General features: G+C 32.1%; 2 protein-coding genes across 2 annotated transcripts; one reads left to right on the top strand and one right to left on the bottom strand.

Moving 5' to 3' along the window:
• Positions 1-10,348: 10,348 nt before the first annotated feature.
• On the bottom strand, positions 10,349-11,407 carry LOC112693241 (ATP-dependent DNA helicase pif1-like). The gene has a single exon (XM_025568223.1). The coding sequence runs from the start codon at positions 11,405-11,407 to the stop codon at positions 10,349-10,351; it is 1,059 nt and encodes a 352-aa protein (XP_025424008.1).
• A 2,966-nt stretch (positions 11,408-14,373) lies between these two features.
• Positions 14,374-15,168, top strand: LOC112693240 (trimethylguanosine synthase-like). The gene has a single exon (XM_025568222.1). The coding sequence runs from the start codon at positions 14,374-14,376 to the stop codon at positions 15,166-15,168; it is 795 nt and encodes a 264-aa protein (XP_025424007.1).
• Positions 15,169-16,851: the final 1,683 nt, after the last annotated feature.

The following is a 16,851-nucleotide window of genomic DNA, read 5'->3' as shown; positions in this document are numbered from 1 at the left end:
AGGTTAGAGAAGTAAAGAGGACCGTTTAATAATTCACGCAGTGCAATGCTTTGAAAGGTTTTAATTCTGTTTATGTTAGACTGTTTTAGTATTTCCTCAGAATTGAGCGCCATAAGTCTAAATAGGTTTTTATAACGATTTATAAATAAGAAAATACGTATTCAAGAATTATTTTCAAAAATATTCGGTGTACTCGTATTAAATATATTCGACCAAAAAAAAATGTTTGCATACATTTCACAATAAAGATACACCACCATTTTTTATCTATTGAGAAAGAAAATAATATATTGGGGAAATATTATTCGATTATTACTTACAATCTTAAATAGTAATAAAATAATTAGTAATATAACTACTACGAGCAAAATAATGATTGAAAATAATTATAATATTATTTTTTTTCGTTAAGACAGTAATTTTCAAGATGTTCAAAAAAAAAAATCGATTAACAGTACGATATTGACAACACAAATGCAATACAATCTATATTAATTTAAAATTTATTTTAAAACTAACTATTTTTACATTTAATCTTTTTTTGTTTATATTAATTACGATGCTACGAATATAAAAAGCAAGCTTAACCTCCCAGCTTGATGTTATGGATGTTTCACACCAAGAACAGCAAGGACCGCAAGTATATTCAGTTTATTGCTTTGAAAAACTAAAATCTAGATCTATTGCTTCAAATATAATATATTATATGACGATTTATACGATTATCGTTATAATAATAATTAATAATAACTAATAACATTGAATAGCTGTGCATTTGAGTGGACGTTAAGGGAAATATGTTTGAAAATCACTGCCTCAAACTTTGAGTAGGAGTTGCTCTTTTCTACTTTTCTGTAGTTGCCCATGAAAATTACAATACATAATGCGATTCATACCTACCATAGTTTAATAAAAAATTAAAAATTAAAGATGATTTTCAAGTTTACCGACACTCAATTCGCAGGCCTCGTTTAATAACACCCATTTTATGGTCAATTAAATTAAAAATAAGTAAAAATAAAGTAAAAATATTTAATAATAAAAGTTCAAACATTTAGATGAAGTAGATTAAGTCTATATTTAAACTAAAAGCATATTTAAATGCATCAATATATATACATAATATCGTTTGAATCTTATGAATAAAGTTACCTATTACGAGCAACACTGGATTTTCTTTGAAATTACTTTTGAATGTTTTCGTTAATAATTCTGTCAACAATCAATGTCATGATACATTTTCATCGATCCGCTAAACTTTAGTCCTATATAAATTCTTACAAAAAATATACTTATAACTTTATATAACATAAAATGTCAGTGAATTGAGAATTATCAAAATATTTCTTGAAAGTGAATTGAGTGTCAGAATTTCATGACATTTTTATAAAATTTGGTATTTTTGTCGGCGAATTGAGCATTAACCAAAATTATGTTTGACTTAGGAGCACTGTAAAATGTATTATTGTTATTACCATATAATTATGTATTATAATGTATTTACTTGTATATATTTGAAGCCCAAACGTTCACATAACGGCTCACATAAAATAAAATATCTAGAAAATATATTGAACTGTATACGATTATTTCGACATAGACTTCAGACTTTAATTTGGTTTAATTACTATTTTGAATATAAATTTTATTAACGTATCTTTATACTTAATAACTATGTAGATAGAATATGATAAAAATAAAAATAAATATCTAAATATAAATCTAAAAATTGTGTACCTTAATGTTCAATAAATATGAGAGGATATAATAATAACTTGATATAATAATAATAATAATATGCAATATAATACACCAATAAACCAAATTATCAGTCCAATATTTTAAAGTTATTTTATGTTCATGATCAATACGAGTATATCCTCATTTATTATTTTAGATTGTCAGTTAATGATTTAATCATTTACATTGATTGATCTTATTCAACGAAAACTCATTATTCGACGGTAAAATAACTTTCTAATTCTTAATTATTTTTGTACACATTTTATATTATTGTTTTGTCGAAGAGTTTGCCTAATGAAAAAAAAAAAAAAATTAATATTACAGCTATGAATTTTACAAACTCATTATATTTAACTGCAATCATTTTCAACTAAAAATACTAATAAGAAAATTAAGTGTGTTATCACCGTGGGCCACAGTTAATGACCACCTGAAGTTTTTTTTCAATTTAAATAGTAAATAATAATTATTGACTTAATATCTTTTAACTTTACTAAACATGGCACCCGCATTGTTTATACAACAAAACAAAAAAATACTAATTGGCTTCTAAAAAGTAATTTTAGGAATGGTATGCAATAGTGTATATAATGATAAAGAATTCAATTTTAAATTAAAAACAAAACAATAATATAGTTTCACAACAATGTATTTATTTTTTTATTTTTCTATCGACATATATGATGTGGATAGTAAATCTGCTTCAAAAAATGTAAACTCTAAGAGAAACTAATGTGTTGATTTTACCATGATTAAAGTTTTTTGTTTTTTAGTCTGTGTAAATGATTTTGACTAAAAGTTTTATAGAACATATTTTTTTAAATTTTTTTCTGATCAACACAACTATAGAAGGTTTCCTATAAAAAATTTTGTTTAAATAGTCATTTTACGAATTTCCCAATAGTTTTCTTAATAAATTCAAAATACGTCAACATAAATATAGGTTTTTGACAATATCAAATTTTTCTTTTTATTGTAGGTAAAAAAATAATAATTGTATAAACTTGAAATGTTCACAAAATCTTATATCATCGTTTGATAAAAATGGCTATAAGATATAGGTAGTGTTAGTTAACAGTAATTATTATGATGGCTAACTCAGTGCAGCTTTGGGCAATCACGTTTCTATGCAAATAGAATTTAATTTAATGAAAAATGTCGAGGCATCATTTTATATTTTAAACAAACAATTAACATTTTACGTGAAAGTAATGACAAATCAGTTTCCCGAGAACTTCAGTAGAAAAATTAGTGCAAAAAAAAAAGTGTACAATATAACAAATACGTATTTTATCATCAAAAGTGGTAGTAATAAATTTGTTAATTTCTCAACTCACCGGTTTTGTAATATTATAAAATAATTCCTAACGTTTGTCCACAAAGTGTAAACGACTATTATAAAAAAACACGATTATGTCTGCAAACCAAAACATTACCTCATACGAGACGTTTAGTTTGACCTTTAACGGCTACATGGAATTTCGTAATTAAATGAACAAATTAATAAATAAACTAATGTATTGAAGACACGTATCACATGAAAAGAAAGAGGTACATAAATTCATTAAACGATCGTATAGTTCGATTTCATTATCATGTAACATATAAATATATTTTAGAATATTATTAAAAAAATGTTCGTTTTAATACTTGTTTTGTGTGCGAACGTGTGATTAATGAAAAATAGCTATTGAAAAATGCTCCTTTTGATGTACGCAAAAAATGAAAATAATATTTTATACATAATAATCGAGAATTCTGCAATCAACACTGCATTAGTACTTAGGTATATTCGTGTCAACGTTTTTAATTACGTGTACTTACTTACGGTATGCGACATAAAAATGAAATTAAAAATTGGAAATTAGTTAGTAATGTAAATTAGTAATGATAATCGTAATTTTGCTTTTAAAAGGTCTCTTAAGCTCTGTGTGGCCAAAGGCCCCTGCAAAGCCAAAGACGGCTCCGAGAGTACCCGGTATAGTACACGTCTCAATTTTCTGGTACGGCAATAGTTTTATAAAAGATTATTTATATTTTGATGGTGCGCCAATTTAAAAATAACCTTCCCCCCAAATGATGATACTGCACCTAATCTCTGAGGATTTCGATTGCCGGCAAGGATATATCATGCTGGGCTCGCAGGGACTAAAATTGTGTGTAGTAAGACACACTTTGTGTAATACGAAATGTTAATTGTGTACCACGAAATTAAGAAGTATGTTCTGATTCTATTCTCTATATTATGTTATTTTTTTTTTAATTTTACATTTTTTTATTAAATTATCTAACATATTTTTAAAATTCCAAGATGTATCATCAGCAAAATCTAAAATACCAACTATTTTAACTGTGTTATTCATTACTGTTAACGTTTGAAAAGGGAGTATGATAAAATTCTTAAATGTACAGTACGAAAATTTATATATTTTAGTCTCTGCGACCTCGTCGTTAAAGCGAACGAAATGAAACATTTTAATCCCGTGTTTTGAAGAATCATTTCCAACGTTGACTCCGTAGAGACGCCACATGATTTTACGCAACATATTATTAGCAACGTATTAGTATTGACTGCAGTTACAGAACGTTTGGATTAATATAAACATCACTCTGAGTCGGTCGGATTCTATACAGTAGAATCCGGTTTACGAATCGATCGAGAACGGTTACATTCCTCCGTGGAATCACGTAAACTCCGATAAATGTCGACTCGAACCGGATACTTGCGGATGTACAATTTTATCGGTACAATATACAAAATGGATCGATTTATGTTATCATGGTAATGATTATTATCATAGGCAGTAATATCGGGTCCTAATGTCGCGTTGTCGATATTTTATACAGTTTATTTAGATACGCACAAATCTCGGGACAACTTACGATGTACTGTCGGTCCCGTGTACTTTCGGCTTATTAGTTAACGACCCATCGACCTTTTACCTTAAATAATGATATCCAACGCGAATAAATAGAACGCGAAATGCAAATTATTAATGATGACTTGTATTGTGATTCGCAGGTATATTCGATGTACAAATATATTTCCTAGTTCTTGCAGTCAACGAATTTTTTCGTATCGATGTTTTCGAAAAAATTTTCGGTAAAAAAAGAACGCGATAACGGTCGCGTATTGTAATATTTAATACCTTTTCCATATGATAGCAAATGAAAAACGTAATGGAACGTGATGTATTGCAAAAGAATAAAAAAAATTACATACAGTTGTTTTACCAATGCGAAACGTATTGAAACGTAGTTATGTGTATTGCTAATAATAACATAGCATATCATAATGAATTCCATATATTTTATAAGTTTCCATTCTTAACATATGGTAAATTATACGAATACATATTTTTTCATTTTTTCAATTCTACTATGATTTCGTTTGTCTTACGTGGAAATAATTTTGGTATATAAAACTGCTACAAAAATATGCTTCAATCCCAGAATATAAACGATGAATGGCAAAAATCGTAGTACTACAATGGTTTTTGTACGAAAGAATTATTTACAAAATGTCATCTAGAACAATAAGTTAATTGTGCGTACCAGTTATATATAATTCATATAAATATCCTGTTGAGGAAGTAATTCACTAATAATGAATGGCACATCAGAATAAATACAATTGTTAACAGTCGCTGGTTTTTTGTTATTTTTTTTTTTCTTAATTAAAATTATCATTTATTTATAATATGAGTAAATCTCTAGAATGGTTAAGTTCTAGAAGACGTTGAATATTTAACAAAAAATGTAAAGAAATGAAAGAATTCGGATGGTTTGATAATTTAACGTAGAATACTTTATGTTATTACAATGTTCCTAAAAAAAACAATCGCCATCGACGAAATAATAAAGCACTATAATTTAGACTATCTCATACGGATTTGGACGGCATCGCAGCACAATATTATTATACGACGCTCAGCAGCCACATATATACTCATATATAATACTCCTATATTGGATCATTAACTCGAAACGATGTTATTAAAGTTTATGACTGCTTTTTTCTGTTTCGTAAAAAAAACATATAAACAACTGTGTGTGTGTGTGTGTGTAATACGAAGCGTACGATGTTTGCTTCGTATTAGCCAATCCCTGAAAATACTGTGAAAATAAAAAACAAAGGATAATGTTGAAATATGTATTACAAACGCACTATGAAAACATCAAATCGGAATGTTGATAATTATTATTGTTTTTATTCGATTTGATGATTATAACGGTATTATAATTTTATCGACCCGCCGACGATCGCTTTTGGCAGATTATTATTGGATGAACACGAATTATTCCGGCATTTCATATCGATGTTTTTTTTTATTTATTTTTTTTCCCGCAAAAATGTTACGTACGCCATTAAACGCAGTAACCGCGAAAACCGACAATGGTTATAATATCATGAACATAAATTTCAAATAGCACTACTCAGTCACCCGATGAATTCTACGTCTCGAAAACGACGAAACGTATGAACTTCAATTTTGACATCTTCTAACACTTTAAACGTGCACTAGAAAGGAATTTATTGATAATCAAATTTTTAGTCACCTGGGAAATATATATTGTCGATTTTAATATTTACCGATTGAGGTATACCTAAACAGATATAAAAATACAAAGATTTACAGACGAATGTATAGGTAAAAATAAATATCAGTACACACATACGACTTTGCGTATTTTTTAAATTAATATTATTTTTACATAGAAATCATCGTTGTTCCTTCTATCCGGAGCATTTCTCTCGGACAAGACAAGGCGATTCTGATGCATCCAAATTGGGTGCCGTATTTAAAATTACTACACTAGTTGGTTCCCGAATTATTTTAGGTACTACACTAATTCTTAAATATTTTTTGGTAATTACTATATTATACTAACATTTTTCTTCCTATTTTAACAGACTTAGGACTGTATATGATCTATTTAGACCACAGGTATGGTTAAAAATGTTTTTATAGTTTTTTTTTTTTTATTTTTTGTTTTTTAGTTTTTTCCCATTAATTTTTATTTTTATATGATATAATTATTTTAACATTTTTAATATTTTTACCAACAAAATTCTAATAATTTATATTTTAATGGAAAAGAAAGTAAAAAACAAAAAAAAAAACTATAAAAAACCATTTTTAACCATACCTGTGGTCTAAATAGATCGTAGACAGTCCTAAGTCTGTTAAAATGAGAAGGAAAATATTAGTATAACGTAGTACTTACCAAAAAATATTCAGGAACTAGTGTAATACCTAAAATAATTCAGGACCCAACTAGTTTAGTACCTATAAAAATCCGGGGCTCAACTAGTGCACTACCTGCAATTAGCCCCTAGTACTCGGAACCCATCTGGGATGCTACGGGCGATTCAGCTATGCGTCCGTGTACCAACACTGAACCGTCCATATGCGTACGTAACGGCAAACAAGTACACGGTCGTTTGTTGCACAGCCATTAACCGTACGCGTAATCGGCACACCAACCGCTCCTTGTCGAGCGCGCGACTAATGATTTCCATCCGAATCGAAAACGGTCATCGATCATCGGCCCTTTCGCGGAGACGCATGTACTACACGTGCACACGGGTTTTGAGGTGCGCTTCCTATGACCCAGTGCCCTACTATCATTGGTACGATTCCAAGCTGAGTCCAGCGTGATTGACTGCTCTCTATAAGTAAATGTTTTATGGTGGTTTCCAACATCCGATCGACTAGTGCGTGTCAACAATAATCGTTGCATTTAACGTACGCGGTGTTCTGGGAGCAGTGAGTCGCATCATGATCTTTTGCTGAACGAATTTATTATATATTTTTATAAACAAATTGATTAAATGGAAAAACATCGAAAATCCTCTGATAACTGACGGATGAGCTGTTAGTTGATGAAGTCCTACATTTATATGAAGTATATATCAAGGGCGTACCCAATGGAGTGGAGGGGAGAGGGGTCCGGATCCCTTATTGAAATTTGTACATACTCAATGGTATAATAGTAAATAGTGTATTTTTATTTCCAATTATCTTCAATATACAAAGTTTATAGATTTATGACCTATAATATATGTATAAACCGTCAAGGCCGTATCCAGAATTTTTTTTAAAAATTTTATTGAATTTAGATTTAACTATTGATATTTGGTTAAAAATAAGACAGAAAAAGATTTAATCTTCTTTTATTAAAATTAATATCATATTTTCATATGATATTATGATATAAAATTAAAAGCAGTTAATGATTAATTGGAGCTTAAGTCATTTTTGACTAAAAATATTTATGTCGGTATTAAAAATAAATAATTATTTTAAACATTCGTCAAATATAGAAGAAATTTCTGGTGGGTCCAGACACTCTGGACCCCCCCCCTAGATACGCTCTCGTAAACCGTACTATAGTATATTAACAGTAATTTTTTGGTATTGAGTTAAACTATAATTATAATTAGAGAACAGATAAAATAAAAATTTTGATCAACCCCCCCTCTTAAAAATTCCTGGGTACGCTCTTGGTATACATTACTTATTCTTCCTACTTTTATTATAATTGTTTAATTTATGATTATTTCATTGTTATTTATAATTATTTGTTCCGTTTTTAGTTATTTTTAATGACAAATTAAAAAAAGAAAATACGCGTGAGCACCACGAAATATCGAGCTGAACTAAACTGAACTGAAAATAAATACCAACCGCGACGTCCGGTCGTACGTAGAAAACCACTACACACGCGACGATCAGTCGTTGCGGTCAGTCGCAACTTGAAAATCGTACATTAACGCAAATCGACGCAGTACACCACTATCATGTTGTCTAAGGGATACGTTTCCAAGCTGCCAGTAGCCGCAACGACCGCGTGATTGACTGCTCTCTATAAGTAAATACCTAAATGAGCACGTTTCCCTTAATGCGTCGACCACTTTGCGGCTGCCGCCGGCAACCGGTCTATCCGCACGGACCATCACGTTCGAAGATCGATGTGGACGCGCAGCCGCTCGAGCGTTGGTTTTTATTTTTTTCATTCCGACCAAAATGTCAATGATACTATTTACTGTGAACGAGAACGAACGACTTATGGAAAGGGTGGCTAAATTCGAGTGCACGTTTTAGCAAGTCCACTCCATAAAAATCAAATAATTTAAAATAATGCTTGGAAACAGATATTCGTCGTGTATTAAATGCCGGTTAACAGTGGCGGCAAGTAGTTCAAATAATAGAAGATTTAGTTGTTGGTACATGGACACTGATTTTCGGAAGATTTTACACTTTCGCATTTAAAATAAAAATATTTTAGCTTTTGATTGATATGTCAAAAACAATAAAAATAAATTACATCAATCGCGCAATAAATGTTACTGGCTATTAACAAAACCCGTTGCTATGACGATTTAAATTAAAATTTTCGACCAACAACAGTTCGTACGAAATATTTGTCACATCAACAACGGAGTCGAGAGTGAACACATACAATTTCCTTCTAAAATTTAATGAAGTCATCATAAGTTTCATTAATACTTTAAAGTTTCATGTTTAAGCGATTTTAATTTATCAGTTAACTATTTTTCCCATATCGCTGATCAGTGGTCGATTTGTCGACTTGAAATAGCGGATTCGTCAGTCAATCAAAAGAGTCTATGTAGGCATCTGTCGAGTATATATTTCTACCAGGTAAGGTCTTTTAACCGTATTCCATCCCTTTTAAGCCTACATTATGAAATATTTAATAAAATAATAATTTTTAAGAAAATTTTAGGATGAATTTTAGGAAATTTTCTATTTTTAAAACTTTACTTTAAGTTTTATAAAACTTATTCATTGTGAAAAATTTATCTAATGAAAAATTTTCCTTGAATCTAGTATATTTCTCTCAGACAGCTATAATTATTTATGATTTGTACTTTTGTAGTCAATTTTGGCTGATATATTATCATAGTAAGTTTTTACATGAAAATTTAGTTTTAGTATTTATATTATGAAACATAATTTAATTTTTGCGAATATATTAGAATAAATTATATTTAATCTATGGAACATCAGTTAAAATACGAAACCCTCACTTTTAGACATACATTGTTGGGGGTCCGTTTACTACATTTTAGGGGATGCTCGGATACACATATGAATATTCTTTGATAACTGATAATTTTGATTTTGCGAGTAGTAAATGGTTTATATTTTTTATTTAAAAATAATAGATTTTTTGTTACATTATTACAGAATAAAATATTCTGTGATAATACATAAATAATTAAAGCTATAATAAAATTTAATATATTTTTTTTATTTTGAAAAAATACAATCTGAATAGTTTATACACTCGTACAATAAGAAAATATGTTATTATTTATATTATTATTTATTATTGTTTTATTTGATGTTATATTTTTATTATTTACTAGCTGACCCGGCAATGCTTTGCTATTGCTAGATTTCAGTACATTTATATATGTTTAGGAATATGTGAAAAGTTTGATATGAATTATATCAGATATTTAATTTGATTAATTTGTTTAGTATAATTTTATATATACGTGTGGAATATATTTGTTTCGTTATGATGTATGATGTATGATTTTTATTTTTTTTGTTAATTATATCAATTTGTCTTAAGTATTAAATATTTCTGGATACACCACGTTAAGTGTCTCACCTTCTGGGGCTATCACAAATAGATTTTGTTTGCATGTGACACGTGACAGAGCTACGTACAATTGACCATGGGAAAAACACTGGACGGTTAAGTCTAAACCTGCAACGTTTAATGTTTGACCTTGTGCCTTATTAATAGTCATTGCAAAGCTTAATTTCACGGGAAATTGGAGCCGTTTGAACTGAAATGGCAAATTGGTTGGTATCATTGGTATTCTAGGAATCAAGACCATTTCCCCAGCTCTGCAGCCAGTAAGGATTATACACTTAAGCAGACAGTTTTTTAAAGACTTTATTTGTAATCTTGTACCGTTGCATAATTTAGGTGGACTTAAGTTACGAAGTAAAATTATAGGAGACCCTATTTTTAGAATTAATTTGTGTGGTGGGGTCCCTGAAGGTGATAAAGAATTTAAAAATTCAGTTGGATAATGTATCGCCTCCTCTGCATCTAAAACAGTGACAATGGAATAGTAAACTTTTGTTGGTGCGTTGAAATTTAACAGTATCATGTCATTTATTTTATTGACTTGATCGTTAATTGGTGACAATATTGTTCTTTCTTGAAACCAACTTGGCGTTTTAGTCGAAATATTAGGTAAATCTGGGTAAACATTTTCAATTAGGTCCATCAAATTAGACATCAAAAAACAAAGCTCAGACAGATCAATTTTACCATTTCTAGTCAGTGACTGACCATTACCAACACGGAGTAAAGCATCAGCAAAAGTTTTATTTCCTTGGTCAGATAATATTCTCATATTAGTTTTCAGTTTCAATTTAGTTATGTCTGGCCAAATGTAAGATCTCTTTAATGATGCATTGACTTCATCAGCTCTCGTTCCTCTTACTACAACTGGCAAGATTTGACGAAAATCTCCAGAAAATAAGACTGTACAGCCACCCATTAATGTATTTTTATTACGTAAGTCCCGCAAGGTTCTATCCAATGCCTCAACCAAGCTTTTGTGGGACATGGATGCTTCGTCCCAAACAATGAATACACAATCCCGCATCAATTGAGCAGTGTTACTTTGTTTGGATATATTACAGATACTTGATCGTAGGACATTTTTAGCGGGATCTTGAAAGTGCTATGCGCAGTTCGACCACCTTCTAAAAGCGTAGCTGCAATTCCAGATGAAGCCACAGCAAGAGCGATATTTCTGTCTGTTCTTATTTTGGCAAGCAATAAATTAATTAAAAATGTTTTTCCTGTACCTTCAGGGGCATCAAGGAAAAATGTTTTGCCTTCGTAATTATTAATAGATGTCATTACTGCGTCATGCGTCGTTTTCTGATCAGTGTTTAAACGTCTCTCATTTTGAACGACCTGTAATAGACGGACACTATCGTAGGACGTCTCTCGCAAGTATTGGTATTCAGATCTATATTGTTCGATAGAATTAATCCAAAATCAGTGATATTTTTGCCAGAAACTGATTGTACCACTTTATTCAACTCAAGTAAAGCTTCATTAAAAATATTTTCATCGTAATTTATATCATCTGATGGACATTCTTTTTGTTTTCGAAACAATACGTCTTCAGCCATACTTGCACAATGATTTTGCCAAAGCCTTATCGGGTCTGTTACTTGGCAAAATACTATCAAAATGGCAAATAAATATCTTATAGACGGTGAAGTACAACATACTACTGTATGTAGCTTCAGATAATGTGTTTTCCCATTGTAAATCATCTTCTAACAAACCCATTGCTTTGCTTCTTGAAATGTATCGTACGTCACTCCTTGCACAGTTCGTAGACTTGCAAAATAAATTGGACCTTTGATCACGTGGAGCAACATTCTTAAGTAAAAACATTCACTGTTATTTGGATGAACTACATACACTCTGCCGAGGGTATCAGTTTTTTTTACAACAGGATGATTTTCGACGGGGGTTCCTCGTTTTTGTCGTTGGAAATTTTTGATAGATTGATTCCAAGTATAATAATTTGGAACCTTGTCATATGTTATGGTTTTAGCAAATTCGTCTTTAGCACATAATTTGAAAAAAGCAGTCAATGTAGTATCACGTGGATTGTTCACAATGTCATTGACATTATGTTATGTAAAAAAAACCCATTCTCTAAGTGAACTACCAAGTGAATAATAGCAGGCGCTCGTTTGTGTACATCAAAAGATAAAATACGCCAAACCGCTTCAGAACTACATATGTATCGACCAGATTGAAATTGTTCCACTTCATTTCGATTGTCTAAACTAAATGTAGCTTGATCACTACCTTTGTTTATATATTCGGTAATATATTTTATTGATTTTACAGAGCTACACAGTTCCACGTTTATGTGTGCGTCAAATATTTTAAGCAACAGTGGGTTGTAAGGGACTACCCACCTGTTATCAATATCATTATTTCGAATTATAGCAATTTGTCCGCCTTCTTCAGGTGATAGTCTCCGATATTTGGGGTAACCATCATCGCCAGTTGATGTGTGACTCTGAAATAATTTTGGAAATTTTTTTGAGCACCTTCCCTCCGTGATACACGGAGAGTTTGTATTTAAAACTCCACTTTATAGTATATAGATATAGATATAGATATAGATATAGATATAGATATAGATATATATAGGTATAGATATAGATATAGATAGATATAGATATAGAATAGATATAGAATAGATATAGGTATAGATAGATATAGATATAGATACAGATAGATATAGATAGATATAGATAGATATAGATATAGATATAGATAATAGATTCTTTAATAATAAAATATTAAAATATTCTAATATAAATATTCTATAATAGAATAAAATATTCTGTGATAATACATAAATAATTAAAGCTATAATAAAATTTAATATATTTTTTTTATTTTGAAAAAATACAATCTGAATAGTTTATATACTCGTACAATAAGAAAATATGTTATTATTTATATTATTATTTATTATTGTTTTATTTGATGTTATATTTTTATTATTTATTTTATTTATGTTATTATTTAATAAGTTAAAAATTAATTTATGAACTTCAATTAATTCAAGTCTTAAATAATTTGATATCGGATTTAGCAAAAATATATTATCATTTATAAATCAAAACCAGTGAGGTGTGTACATCATAAATTCTCTTCCTAATTTATTATCTTGATAGATTATAAATATATTCCGTAATAAATTCACGAGACACTCTCTCTCGGTTAGCCCTTACAGAGGTGTAGAAAAAAATTATATTGTCTTTCCCATCCTCACACGTAGGGCTGGGTATGTTTATCGTCTAACGTGACGTCTTGACTAATCCCCTCCACGAGGACCCACCTTGACGTGGTGGGGGGCTTGCGTCCCTCAACAGTTCCGAGAGCTATGCCAACGGTAGCTTACTACCAACAGAGTCTCCCATGTTGGACAGGTCGACGAACTGTGGGCTGACAAAGCGGTTCTCAACAAAGGGTAGGGCGGACTCTTCAGCCTTGGGTGGCAGTCGTCCTAGAGGAAGGAAAACCTTAATCAAAAACCCCCTGGCAGTAGGGTTAAAATGTAGTGAAGGAAATCACTTAAAAAACCACAATATGAGTAACTTTCAGTCGAGTATTGTTACCACCTCAGGGGCTTCGGAACCCCAGAGGTCGGCAAGAGTGAGTGGATCCGGTGTCAAAACCGGATCCAACGTAGCGAGCCCACTTCGGTCGTCATCGAGCAACCGCGAGGGTACGGGGGTGGCTCACCAGGCCCCCGTTACTCTATCAATTACTGGTGCAAAAACGAAGAATTGCGGGCCACGTCGACGGTAGCGAGCCACCTGGTCACCAGACGTGATCTTGGCGTCGACCAACGTCGAAAAACCACATGCCACCACCCGGGACAGCTATTCCCAAACGGAGATTCGGTGCTCCGAGCACCAAGATATCGGTGCTTTGAGAACCAAGATTGTGGAAGAAAAAAAGTACGGGGACGTCGGCGTTCAATCAGACGGGCTTCAGACGACCGCAGAAGCGTTTACCGCAATGGAACATCTAACGCCGCCCCAGGAAGTTGGTACATTAAAGCATTGGCTGAAAATTGTAAGGGACCATATGACGTGTACTAATATCGAAGATGAGCCTGAGGAGGACGCGATCGTGACTGAAGTGGAAGAGACCGCTTCCACCTTCAGTTTCCCCAGTACGTTGCCGTCAGGCCCCTCCGATGGGTCTGCCGCGTTGAAGCCACCGAAACCACCAATCGCTGCCCAAGTACACCAGGACCCATGCCCTTCCGACGCCGTGGCGAAACCGGCCGCTTGGCGGTTCCAGCGACGACTTGTTGCCGATAAGTTGCACTTTTCGGTGTCCACGTGCCCGGACGTGTTGGCCGCGCACGTGGCCTGGAGGTGCGCATTCAACACGGTCGTCGATCTGTTTTGCGGTGTCGGCCGCCTGGCCGTTCGGCTGGCGCGCACGTACCGAAAGATGATCGCCGTGGACAACAATCCGGCCAAAATAAGGTTGGCCCTCCGAAAAGCCGTGGAGCTCGGTGTCGCCCACCGCATTGAGTTTCGGATCGGCGACTGCTTCGCGGTGCTGCCCGGAGTGACGTCCGACGCGGTGATCACCTCTCCACCGTGGGCGGCCCCGGCGTGGGATCGAAACCGTCGGTTCAGTGCCGAAGATTTGTGCAGTCGCCAGAAGGGTGGACTAGCCGGTATACTGGAGATGGCACGAGAGATCGCCCCCAGAGTCGTTCTCCACGTACCCAAAACTATCCACATCCCCCTGTGCAATAATGTGTACTATAAACATACAAGGTATGTTTCCATATAATATGCAACATTAATTTGAATGTTGAATTTGCGTTAATGTGATGTCCCTGATTCTGCTAATGTCCGGTGTTTGCAACCTAATCATCAACGTTTTAAATCTGTTAATTTCTAACATACCTGCAACTGCAATATAATGTTTATAACAAAAAGTTATATTAGGGTTACATTGCAAACATAGTTAGAACATCATATTTAAACAATGAAACCTACTAATAATTGGAAAACAATTATAATAAAATACCACAACTCGTATGCGGGTATCGAACTCCGAACACCGACATATCTACCTAGACGGGTCTCTAAATCCTACGCGTTACTACCTATCGGCTATGATAAATAATAAATCGGCTATAATGAACAATATTTAAAGTGAATGGAAATCGATGGTTTTCTGTCTTTACTACCATACGAGCACATTATGTATGACAAAATAAGTAACTGATTTTTAACTAAGTTTAGTTACTTTTATTTTTTAATCAACATAAGACATGTAGTCTAAAATTGTCTTATGACGTGACACATCAAATAGTATGCATACGGACATTACTCTTATAAATAATTGATTTGATACCCCTTGTATATTTAAATATATTAGCTTATGGGTAAAACCAATAGAGTATATTTTTATAGAGTGTAAAACTATTTATTTTAAAATAGTATATTTTTTTTTTGTGAAAAACTGAAACATCGATATTATTTTGCTGGTACGTATTACAAATCACAATAATGTAACAACCCTGTGACATATAATTTATAACATTGTAGGTCTGTACTATCATATAATGCCTAGTTATATCGCCGGGATGAGTGTTAAATGTTTGTTTTATTTAGACAGAATAGATACATTGTATACATATTAAAAAGTTACGTTGATTGTACTACGTAATATGTTTGGTCCTGGGATGTCTCAGACTGTGGAAGTGTCGAGAGACCGTGGTTTTGGGCGCGTGGAGATCGAACACGTAAGCGTTGAGGGGTGGAAGAACTCCTCAAACGCCGTTCTGTACCTTGAGAGGTTGAGCGAGGGCGGGGGAGCGATCGAACCGACCGTCTCCGAAGTGTTATTAAATCCGAAGTCGGTAGTAACGCCAAAAAATCCATATGCATGATCGCACGTTTAATCGGCAGTAGATGGAAGACATCGTGATCCAGAACATTCACATTTTATATATTTTTATTGATTTTCATACATTTTAAACATTTATTCATTTTTATACATTTTTTACATTATTTTTATACATTTTTAAACTTTTTATATATTTTTATACATTTCATACATTTTTTATATATATTTTTTTATACCTTTTGTTGTATGGAACTACTTTTTTCAACTACCCAATTTAATTTGTCAATTTTTTTGGTTTTTTCCCTCACAGGGTTTTTCTTCATTTTTGCCATAACATATTTATTTTTTCATATTACCAAGTTTTCTCTTGTTTTATAACAATTATCACTTTTTTTTTATATTTTCATAATTTTTACTACATTACCGTTAATAATAACCGTATTAATCTCTGTAAAAATCTTATATTTTTTTGATGTTAATATGTTTTATTAAACTAATTATTATTTAATGAGTTGTCATGTTTTGGTTTTTTCTTTCTTCGCAGGGTTTATTTTCCTCTAAATCTCTAAACCTTTAATTTTAAGATGCCAATTTTTTACTACAATATTACATATTGTG

This window comes from Sipha flava, unplaced genomic scaffold (assembly GCF_003268045.1).
Source record: "Sipha flava isolate LNK unplaced genomic scaffold, YSA_version1 82_pilon_pilon, whole genome shotgun sequence".
Lineage (NCBI taxonomy): Eukaryota > Metazoa > Arthropoda > Insecta > Hemiptera > Aphididae > Sipha > Sipha flava.
This window is presented reverse-complemented; position numbering and strand designations above follow the sequence as displayed.

Coding starts and splice junctions, on each gene's coding strand:
- LOC112693241 (XM_025568223.1), bottom strand. CDS start 11,407: ATGCGGGATTGTGTATTCATTGTTTGGGACGAAGCATCCATGTCCCAC.
- LOC112693240 (XM_025568222.1), top strand. CDS start 14,374: ATGGAACATCTAACGCCGCCCCAGGAAGTTGGTACATTAAAGCATTGG.